Raw genomic sequence first — 11,967 nt, forward strand, 5'->3', positions numbered from 1 at the left:
CTGTCTATCACCTAATAGCTTCCACAAGCCTTTTTCTTTCTCTGTCTTTTTCTTTCTTTTGTCTAGATCATCCATCCTACTTGCTCCATCTCAAATTAAATTATATTTGTCTGTGACAGCACTTTTAGTTGATCTCATTTGGTTAGGCAATTGTTTCTCTGTGCAAGCAGATCTCATTTATCATGTCTGTGTAGGCCTCTTTAGCCTAAAACTTCATTAATGCTGCTAGAAGCAGCCAGAAAGTCAGTGGTGTGAGTGGTCTCACACTCTAACCACAGGTGAAATCAATGTAGAGTTATCAGTTATGTGACAGAGGCAAGGCATTTCATTCTGCCTTTAAAAGCCTTATTCACCTTGCAGCTCTGACTGCCAGGATTTGTCCTATTAAATGTAATTTTAATTACTTAGCTAGTCCATTCACTGGACTCGTGCTTTTCAAATTTTTTGTATTCTTCTCTGTTACTAGGTAACTCACATAGATACTAAACATAACTCTGAAATATTATCTCAGTTGGAGCCATGGACAATATATTGTATTCAAGTGCAAGCAGTTATCCCCGAGTGGAACAAAACAGGGGAACTGAGTGGAGAGCTTTGTGAGCAGACAACCCACAACGGTAATACCTGGTACATCACAATGGGGCACGCGCTGTAGGGAACTAGGAAATGTGCAAAGCCATTCAAAATTAAAATCGGTGTAACGAGTAAACCTTCCAAAAATTGATGTGTTTTTTTGTTTGGTGGTTAATACGTGTGCACCTGTGGAGTAGAGTGAAAGTGAAAACGAACGAAGTGAAAACTACAAGCAATATAGCACTGATGGCATGATGCTTTATTGTGCTGCAGAGGCCTGAAAATCAGAGCTAAATGGAACATAGGCTCTTCACTGATCACATTGTGTGCCTGAATTTCTTTTACCATTAGCTGTATTCGTTATCCTATGAAAGCCTTTGTTCCGTATATGTGTAACTGCGAAAGGAATTGGACCCTGTGTTGCAGTCTGCTTCATCTGTGGCGATATTGCCAGTGTCTGTCATGAGGCTAGGCCATGATGCTCTTTTTCTGTGACACACAGCAGTTATCAATAATATAAACAATTATTTTGTCTCGATGCTTTCCTTTTCATTTTGAGGGCAGTTAAGTACCAAAAGCACTTTCCTTTTCAGCCACGCCACCTTAGCTGCTGTCTGTGGAGTCCAGCAATAACCACCACGTGGTCTGATGCTGTCGTCTTAGCAGGGAGCATTATGTCCCTAGTTAAAAGAAACAATAGAGTCCTAGATACTGTCTTTTTTCACAGGCGTAATGTGTATTTCAAGTAACTTACACCCTCAGATAACTTGTGGAAAATCAGAGACGCAAGTTGATGAGGAAGCCACCTGGGGGAAGCCTGAGGAAGCTACTGGGCTAACCTGTTTCTCACAGGTTTTTCCTCATATATTTTACCCACATGTATATTATCTGCATGCACTGCAGTTGAATTGCAGGTGGGTTTTGGTGGTGGTGTTGCTTGTTAGTTCGTGGGTAGAATAGTGCTTAGCAAGCGTAGGTTGGTTTAAAACATCTATACAGTGATGTATGGATACATCTTCATTCCCATTGCCTGTTGTGAAATCCCCATGCATGACATAATTTTTTTAAAGGCTCCGTAGTTTAGAATTTTACAGACTTTTGTCCCCTACTGTCTTTACTTTGCTGCCATTTTTACAGATTTCTTTAAGATAAAAATGGAAGCTATACTCTGGTAGCGTTATGTGCCAACTCCTACACTCCTGAAATGCCAAAGAGTGTACAATAGCTTTTTACATGATACCACCTTGTGGATGGTTCTGTTGGTTTTTCCTTTAATCATTTGCCTAGTATTGCATGTAGAATCACCAGTATGTGTAACGGTAAATATCTAAATATGATGGCTTGTAAGTTTTCTTTACTGAAAACTTCCTCAGCCTATTCAGACTAAAAATATAAGAGCTAAGAGGTATTTTGCATCTGGAAACAAAGACTTATATTTACAGTTTCAATTTTGTAATAGTTTGTTGGTTTTGTTTTGTTTTTTTCAAATTGCATAGAGAAAGTGATAATTTGAAAAGAATATATTCAGAAATTAATAATCACAGTTTAAATTTTTTTTCTTGTCTCTTGCAGGTGTAACTCCTGTGTGGATAATTGTGACCGTTCTCATAGGATCAATGTTGGTCATTGTAATATCTGTTCCTGTTTGTTTCTTTTCCTTTTTGTATTTATATCGACTCACCAGACACGTTTTCTGCCCTTCATATGTTTTCCCACAACACTTGAAAGAGGTTTGTTTTCTACCCAGCACAATTAAAATCAGCCTTTTCAGCAGAACCGCCTGACTTTCAAAGGCTCTCTGTGCCAAAACCTTTAGAGCTTCTTTTATTTTGTCTTCTTTCATTTGCACCTGATTGTTAGCCATCTGTAAAGTGCAGACTATTCTGAGGGGGTTTTAGACTATAAGGAGCAATGCTGGTTATTTGTTGTTATATAGTTATGTATGGTAAAACTCGCCCTTCTGCCAAACATAAAAAGCCGTTCAAATAAGCGTAAATGATGAAGTCATGAACTTTGGTAAAAGCTGACAAAGGAAGGTACTTTTCGGTGTGAGAAAGGTAGCGGAAGTTAGTTCATTTAATATTTAATTTCTGGCATTATAAGGTCATAAATTTTGCATGAATGTTACCTCAGTTTTTTCATCATGTTCTGTGGCACTGCATAGACATAAGTAAGAAGCAGCGAAATTAGACTTCCTTTTGAAGTATACTGATGTATAATAAACTCTAAAATACTGTCATTCTGAATTGTTCTGCACAGAATGATCCAAAATATTTAAACGCTGAACAACTTAAAAACTCGGCGTAGACTTTTAATCCTAAAGTAACTGCCTAATTTGTAATGTGAAGCTTTTATATGGCTTAGAAACAGGATGTTTTCTTTCATGTTAAAGTGAGAGAATAACAGGTGTTAACCTTCAGTTCCTCTTTTTAGATAGTGAACAACTGAGCTATCTGTCCCCGCTATCTAATTTTAGACTTAAAATTGCACATTTGTCCTCCTGAAACAAAGTTCTTTTGCAAATATAATAGAGTTTTATCTTAAGTAAAGAATGTAGTGAAATCTGAAAATTCAAGATGAAATGAGAGCAATGAATGTTAGCCATTACTGTTGGGGAATACCACTGACCCTGTTACCTATATGGCAACTTAAAAAGACTGTATCAGAATCTCCTCCAAGAAACAAGGCTATACAGTGTTATGTACGCTAAAGTTAGCAACCTGTACTCTTCTGAGTTTCCTGCAGTTTCTCTGGGTCTTTCATTTTGACTCATTTAGAGTTCAGCAGACTAAGGCTTTGCAGCTGACTTGGCAATCATCTTGTGCTTTAAGTTGAGCACATGCTCAGCACACAGTAGTTTGCTAAACCTGGAGCTCAGCCATTGGGAAGGTAGCATTGGTCTGATCAATACAGGATATGGTCAAATTTCATTTTGCTCACAGGTTTCTCACAAGAAAGGGAGAATTTTCATTTTGTGCTATTGGGTTATAGTGGTTAATCGCAGCAATCAAAGGTCAGTCATGCTTACGTAAAATGACATTTATCAAAGGCAGTGGTTTCACCACATGAACATTTGAGATTGCAGGTTACTGACAGAACATTTCAAATCACAGTTTGCTAGAAAAAGGTCTAATAGTAATAATATTAGTATTTATTTTTGTAATTACAGTGAACAGGACTCCTGACAGAGCAGCTTGTTTCTTATGTAAAACGCACTAACATAATAGACAGGGGTCAGGTAACAAGAACAAAATGCAGTTGTACTCCTCCAGCTGCTTCAGCTGCCAAAATGAGTGGTTGACATGTTATTACTGTGTTGAGTAGGTGTGCTGTTCTTGTGTTGACATTCAAAATACAGTCATGACATCCTGTGAAGTCCATGTTGATTCTTGAGGCCGGTTCCATCTTATCAATAGAACAGGAAGTGGGAGGAAGTTGTGATATTTCAGTACTAAAATTAAGTCATCTTTATCACTGAACTGCATAGCCCCACAAATCTCCCTCCCTCTCCTTTACTTGACTAAACAGTTATGGTTTATGTTGACATTTAAAGCATCACTATTTGATGTCTGAGCAGGAAGCTCTCTCAGACAGCAGGAACAATTCACATCTTTTGGAGCTATTTGACGAATCTCTATGCGAACTCCTTCACCTACAGTCAAGTCACCGTTTTTAGTTTTTGTTTCCAAACAAAACCTAGGTTTATTTTTTTAAGAAAGTTTATATTCCAAAGAAGTCACGAACCCCTGGGGTATCTTCTTGCAAGTAAAGGCACTTCCAACTTGCTTCCAAGCCTTGCACAGGGTGTTAAAGCGAGCAGAGAGGTTGTTACATTGTTGCCACTCTGGGACTTCTAAGGATTGAGAAAGCCAACTGATGTGTGGAAAACAATATAAAACATATTTCTAAGCAAACAGGATGGTATGGCTGGTGCAGCCTAATTCTCATTTCCTCTTTCCTTCACAGTTTTTGAACAAGCCTCCCAGTGGTTCGCAGTTTTTTCCTCCACTCCCACAAGAAGAGCGTTTTTTTTATGACAAGCTAACTGTCATTTCAGAAGAATCCAAAAATCAAAGCGATGAGACAGGGAATGAGGCCAGCAAGACAACAGAGCATCTTCAGGACTCAGAACAAGAAGATTCTGATTCAGGAATAGTACCAGCTTCAGAAAAGGCCTAAATGCACTCCTCATACTTCACTCGGACCAAAAGAAAAGCTAATGGGCTGTTGAGTTTATATTCTTATTGCTGCATTCTTAAGACAGTAAAAATTGATATACGAAGATGTGTACACAGACTTTTGACAGAATCTTATTATTTTTTTAAGTACAAGAAACTTGACTATAAATGAGGAATTAAATGATACGTAATTTTTGCCACTGTTTGTAGTGGCTCACTGTTAAGTTGTAGCAATACTTAGGATTGTATTATGACATTAATTTAAAAAGCAAATATATATATATAAAATAATAGTTAATTTAACTTTGAACTATTTATTGCAAAAGCTAATCCAAATGGCATATTGTATAGGGTTTGTAAAAGAAAATCATTTTATAAAGAAAGATGTGATCTTCTTTTTTTTAAAATGAGAAATTGTGTGTATTTCTTAAGGATATCCCGTGTGGCATAATCTTTCTATTGAACATTTTTTTACCTGATGCAAAATTGTAAAGTTGTTGTGATGGTATGAACTTGGTATGAATAAACCAAACACAAATATTTAGTGTGTTTTGCATTGCAAGGTGTTACTAATACTTCATCACTAAGGAAGATGGGAATGTACCAGTGCACTGCCAGATAGCCCTCTATGTTCAGGTATTGCTCAGTCCCCTGAGCCTCTGTCCTCCAGTTTCTATGGCTAATTACATTTTGCCTGCCTAATCCAGAGTCCACTGAAGTCTGTGGAAAACTTCACAGCTAAAGTGAGAGTTAAAAGGTAGGTTCGTTTTATTTATTTACTGATACGTAATTCAAAAAAAGTAAATCCAGGTTGATGTGGCTGCCATGCTACATAATACAATCTCACCTGCGTAGCCTTGCTCATGCATATGAAGGTTATGTCCACACCAACATCAGGGCATAAAGTGTGACCTTTGCGCTCTGCGCTAATTTTGTGAGTGACACACATTTTTTTGTGTGTATTATTATATCAAAATGAGAGTGAAAAATTAAATTATTTCAGCAAAACTAACTTGCCACGAGTGAAGTTGTGTGTAAATCGTAACTTGAGGTGGGAACTGCAAAATTTTTGACTATGGTTTTGAGGTTTGTTAATTAATGCATAAATATTCATTTCTTGGGAACTGTTGCAGGAAGAAAACATAAGGAGAACAGGCATTGATTATTTGTACCACCCAGCTATATGTAACCTGCACACGTTTTTTCTGCACTTTTTAATTTTCTTCATAGTTTGGTTTAATGTGGAATATGGAAAAAATGGGAATGCATTTTCCTTTTGTTTTGTTTTGGTTTTTTTTAAGGCATTTTGTTTCACTGGTGCTTTTCTTCACCTCTCACCAAAGCTGCTGTGTGAGTGCTGATCCTAATGAAGGCTAATGTCCTGTGTCTGGTACACCTCCCCACTGTAAAAATTCAACTCCCTGTGTGTTCCCTATCCCTCCTTCCTCAATAGCAGCTGCTTCTGGGTGTTGTGGGTTGTTTTTTTTTTTTTGGCTTTCGGAAAGGCAAAAAGCGCATAGCATAGCTCGTATGACCAATGCATGTACTAGCTGGCTAGCCAGCTGCTGTCAGAAGAGAAGAGGGTTGAGATTTCCCTGCCTTTTCCTCACTCTTTTAGCAGGGCTGCTTTCATCTACCCAGCGGCTGATTTTCATGGAAGAGCAGGAAGTTATTGTCTATTAAATGTGACTGAAACCAGGTTCATTGATAAACCAAATTGGGGGAGAGGAAAAAAATAATCTTGGCTATTCAGAGATAGTCTTTTTAGATTAAAGCAGGAAGAATGTCTGCAAGAACATCGTCTCCAAAATTTTGAGAGGTTGGCTTCCCCCGTTTAAAAAGAAGTAGTGTTTCCCCTCATGTCTTTGCCAATACCAGTTGTTGTACTGTCACATGAGGGAAAGACTCAGTTCTCAGAATACTGCTTCCTCTTTCAACGCATCCAGACATGTCGGGAAAGGAAGGATTTGCCCTGACCACTTTGTTTGTTTAACTTTTCTTTGATACGGAACGTGGTCTCTTTGAAGAAACAGATGGTTTAAGTTCATGTGAGCCCATCTTTAACATACTGTCTATATCATCATCAAAAAGCCTTTATATAGTGAATTCCAAAATGAAAAATACATTAAGATTCTAGCTGCACTACAACTAGCAAGAAATAGGAATGAATTTCCCAACTCTGCATCTCAATAGGTCACCAAAGTTTCCAGAAACTCCAGAGACCTGTACAATCCTAGCAAAGGTTCAACCCTCAATCATACCATGCTCCGATTGTCTGAGGACATCAAGCTGACAGAGCTGTTAGACTACACCATCGCTAGTGTTACTCTAGTGCAGATAACTTGGTAAATAAAGTTAGGAATTATATGCCACACAAAACAGAAATGAAGGCTCCAATGCAGATTATATTTAATAAAGATCATCCTGAAAAGGCAGAGAGACATTCTGTGAAATTCTGATTCGATTATCTGGTGCCAGAAGTCTTATTTCATGTAGAGCTAGCCTTGCAGAGCTAACCTTGTAGTCACAGCATCCTCTAACACTGATGTCTGCTTGTTTATCTGCTCTCCCTTCAGTCATATAAGCATCCAGCATGTGCATTTGTGCAGTGCAGCAAAGCATCATTTGTATTCCTGTTTATAAAGGAAATCAAAAGTAAATTAAATAATGATTTGACCTTGTGGAAGACTGTGATTAATGCTTCATTGCTGACTTCTCACCTCAGGTTAAATCACTTAGCTGCATTGTCCTTATAATTCCCTCAGCTCTTAAATGAGGATTATGATATGTAGATGCTGCAGTGATGGGAGAGACAGAAGCCCCCTAAGTAAGCAGACGGACATTGTGTGCGTAATGACAGAGCGAATAGGAGAGGGGTAAGGCCTGTAGCTAACGCATACAGCACCTGAGAAATCTCAGCAAGGCGGTTCAACACACCGTGAGGAGGACAGGGGAAGCTGTACGTTCAGTGACTGTTAGAAGACAGATTTAGGTTGCTGAACCAGGCAAGGCATTTCTTGGATGACTCCTATTTTCTTTGCTGAATTTCACTTTTCTGACTTCAGAAGAGGGTTTATGACTAAAAAGACAGTGATAAGCTGGACTTCAGAGCTGCTACATGTGGTGCTCATTGAGACCTGACTTGCAGTAAACGTGGAGCGTGTTCACCTCCAGGCATGATCCACAGCAGTTGAAGGCACCTGCCACAGACAAACGAGGTTCTTCCTCCACACATAGAAGGAACTTTATGTAAAATTTCAGGCACGTGATACGAAGCGCAAATACAGAGCAGTGCAACAAGGGCAGGAAGAATCCACAGCACTATGGAAAGGGAAAACCCAGCTCATTTTTCATTTCTGACTTCTCACCTCTGACATATTTTGTTCACCTCATTTCATATTAACCTGACTAAAACCCAGCTAAGCCATTAATGTCTACAGCTTTTACTCACACGTTACTAAGCAGCTATTCCTGGGGATTTTGGGTTTTTCCAGTGTTTTGTTATTTAATGGGCTAAGACCCAGGAAATCAGTTACAGTTAGATAAAAGGACTAAGTGACAAGGGGTGATGTATTCAGAAACTCTAATTCTAGCCCCACAAGGCCAATCCCTCGGGCTCTCCCAAGACATTAGCTCCTTCAGAAGGCAACTGCCTGGGATCCTTCTCTGGAACAGCATCTCTTTCCTTGATGACTATACTTTTTCCTCTTAGGCAAGGTTAGTCCATACAAATACCTCTTGGACATCTTGTATTCTTTCTTTCTGCCCTGCAGGGAAGTCGGGAATCTAGTTGTGACTGGCACTGAGGCCAGGCATGGCTAAGGTCAGATATCGCAGTGCCACTTGACAGGAATTAAAGCTGACTTCTACTTTTAACGGTCAGCCTTTCCCAAGGGCTCCTAAAAGCAGTCCAGATTTTTTTCTTCAGACTGGCCTGCAGTTTGTTTTGCTTCAGAAGTCTTCCTGTACCAAACTGAGTCCTCGCAGGAAAGCACTTGTAGGTGAGAGCCCTCTTCTTCAGCCACAAGAGCCACAGCTTCACTGGGATGTGTAAAATGAGCCAACAGGCCTGGTGACAAGGTGCAGCCTCTGGCTGTACCCAGATGGGCTGCATGGTCCCACAGGTACCCCAGGCAGTACATGGCACCTAGTGCCTCTTCAGAGAAGCAGTAATTTAGAGAAGAGTTGATCTTGAGCTAAGCTTGTAGAGAGTATGATGAAAAGGCATCAACAAAATAGGTGAACTTCTAACTGTGTTATGATTTAAACTGCAAAGTACGGAAGTGTGCTGCTAACTTTGGCACAGCGTAAAACACAGACTACTTTGAAGACCTGGGAGTTACTGGAAAAATATTTTAGACATGAAATGCAAAGCAAAGCAGGATGATTAAGGAATGGAGAAGTGGGGAAAACTGAGGGAGAGCAGTCTAGGCTTGTGGTGAACAAAACAGATTACAGAAGAGGGCAGTACGGTAAGACAGCAAGAGAAGTAACAGGAGTTTAGCAGGTTCCAGTAAAGGGAGTGGAGTGAGCTTTTCAGGAAGAAAAGGAACACTGGAGCCCATGGCCAACCAAGGGACTAGGGATGTGATTGCCCACCAGCTCCACATTTTTCTTTTATCTCTCCATATTGGTAACTTTAGTGCCTTCCCTCCCCAGCAGGTCCTGGAGGTATCAGGGAAGGCTGGCTGGCTGCAGAGTGCAAATCCGCATCTGCTGGCTGCCCGGCCAGAAAGAGCCCCTCTGAACAGCATAGCCAGAAAGGCTTTCAGAAACTTTAACTCTACATCCATGAAGCTATAGAAAAAGCGTTTAAATAGATTCTTAACCAGAAATACAGCATAAGAATTTGTGATATTAAGTTACCCATTTTTTTCTGAGGCAGGTTGGGAAATAACCATTATTACTTGGCAAAATGTAATTTTCTAGTAATTGTCAGTTATTGAATAAGTGGTATGGAGTGTCTGTGCAAAGCAAGGCTCCTTCACTTGATATTGCACTGTCCGAAAAAAGAAAGGTGAAAATGGCTGTTTTGCAGAAATAACTGTGAATAATCAACAGGCTTAGCCAACCATCTGCATGCAGTGTTCTGGAAATTGCTCATTTGCACTTCCTAATATGGAGTCCTTTCTTATTTCTTCCTTACAAATTGGATTTCCTTAAGTTAATTTTGCATGCTTTCAAGCAATTACGGTAAAAGACTGAAGGCATAGAATGATAATTATATCAAAAAGACAAATGAGAAACCACTGGGGAAATCTTACAGAGGAAATCCTGGCTCCAGCAGCACTGATGTACATTCACTAACGCTAGGATTTCCCCCTGGAGAAAGCACCAGACCGAAGAATCTGTTTAACAAATTTCATCTCTTCCATTTTCCCACCAACTCTGACATTGCGTCACTCAAATATTGTCTCTCATTTCTACTCCCTTCTCTCAGCTCCTGTTGTTTACATTACACTTTTTAAAACTAGACTGCAAGGTCCCCAGAGCAGGGACTTTCTTTTCCAATCTATGTGAGTAACATAGTTACAAAGACGATGTAAATCACAACTGGAGCTTTGCACATGGGTTAGATTTTCAGACGTGCTGACGTGACGGTACAACCAGGCTTTGAAACTCACCCTAACCAAGCACAGCTTGCTGATCATTATGAAATATTATCTATGAAGATGAAAGTTGTAGATGTATTATAGTTAGGCATTTTGAAGATGCTAGATAGGTCTCCACAGGCTGTAAAAAGACAGGTTGACAGCAGGCTTTCCACATTCTTTCAGCCTGGTTGATGCAAATTATGACACCTCTGTCCTTCAAAACCTAATGCACTGTTCTGACCAGACGCCTGTGTTTCATTTACCTGAGTTTTCTCATGTGCTGAAAATATTCAGCTATCTCAGGGCTAAAAACATTTCTGATACACAGAATTATATCTGTCCCAAACCCAACTTTGTCCTTGTAGATCTTAGGGTGGAGGGTCAAAAGAAAAGGGCAAGAGCTGAACCTAAGGGGTCTTTCTAGAACTTCATGAGTGTGAGAATAAAATACTAATGCAGGAAATACCCTTTGAAATACACTTAATAATAAAGTCCTGTGGTGTAGCACTACCACCTTTATTGTTCCAGCTCTGAGCCTGACCTTGCTCATTGTATCCCACTCCTTTCCGATAAACTGGTGCCTGCGGTGCAATATGTCCAGAATACAGCAAAGGCGAGACCAGAAGGGTGCACAGAGCAGGCAAATGGTGTGTCATCTCAGCACCAGTATGGTAGCAGCTGTGAGAAACAAATTACTTTAGCTCTTGTCTTTGCACTGGAGCCTCTGCAGAAGCAGGGACTGAGGCCTTCCGACTCTCATGCAGCAAGAGCCACTCTCACAACCCTGGAAGCCTCTCTTGGAAGAAAGAGCATTTTTCCTAAAGAGAAAGGGCAGTTTGCTAGAGCAACTAATAAAAAGATTAAGATTGGTGTCAGGCATTTGTCCTCCTTACCCTAGAGGACTCACTTGCTCCTCTGCTGATGGCTGAAGCCTTTAACAGGACACCTGGACCACATGGAGGAATTCTTTACCCCTTAAGAAGCTGCAGAAGAAAAGGAGGTGGGGATTGCAAGGTAGAGGAGAAGCATCACCTGCAAGGCTTAAGTTAGCCGATCAGTTCTCATCTCAAATTATAACCGTGTCCTGGACAATACCAGCAAAAGTCCGGGAGAAATTCCCACTATGGTACAAACCTGCAAAGATGCAGAAAGCAGTATCAGAAACCAGGGATGCAACACCCCATCATTGGATCTTTGCCACAATAAAAGCCACAGAGCAGTTGGTCAGATTGAAGTGCAAATTAGAATGAGAAGGGATATTGAAATATTTTTGAAAACTTGAACTGCTATTATGTAGCTTTCCCCGACGTGAAATATCCCAGTCCCGATGAGATTAAAATCTCAAAAGCAAATTGCTTGTAACACATGAAGGAAGAACTTGCATTGCATAGATACGAACCTGTTTACATTGACAAAAGAGTTTACTTGTGGAAAATTCCTCAACTGTAACCTTGCTATAGTTCATGGCATGCTATTTGGAAGAGGCGGGGGACACAACTACTTTTATGAAGTGGGGTTTCATGTGAGCACAGCAGTCCAATCACACTTTGTCCAAGAAATGTAGAAATAGAGCCCAAATGTCCAAACACAGTGCTGGGAAAGAAGCAGGTGGGTTTCTTTTA

The 11,967-nt window shown here is 40.0% G+C and overlaps 1 protein-coding gene across 1 annotated transcript; it reads left to right on the forward strand.

The window, feature by feature from the left end:
- Window positions 1-466: 466 nt before the first annotated feature.
- LOC104069953 (interleukin-10 receptor subunit beta-like) lies at window positions 467-4,752 on the forward strand (the record flags this gene model as incomplete). Its single annotated transcript, XM_009588084.1, has 3 exons — window positions 467-617; window positions 2,146-2,303; window positions 4,540-4,752. Coding segments are annotated over 3 exons (522 nt in total), but the record flags the coding sequence as incomplete, so codon positions are not given.
- Between the last annotated feature and the right edge of the window lie 7,215 nt (window positions 4,753-11,967).

The sequence above is a fragment of the Fulmarus glacialis genome, unplaced genomic scaffold (genome assembly GCF_000690835.1).
Source record: "Fulmarus glacialis isolate BGI_N327 unplaced genomic scaffold, ASM69083v1 Scaffold39751, whole genome shotgun sequence".
NCBI classification, from domain to species: Eukaryota; Metazoa; Chordata; class Aves; order Procellariiformes; family Procellariidae; genus Fulmarus; species Fulmarus glacialis.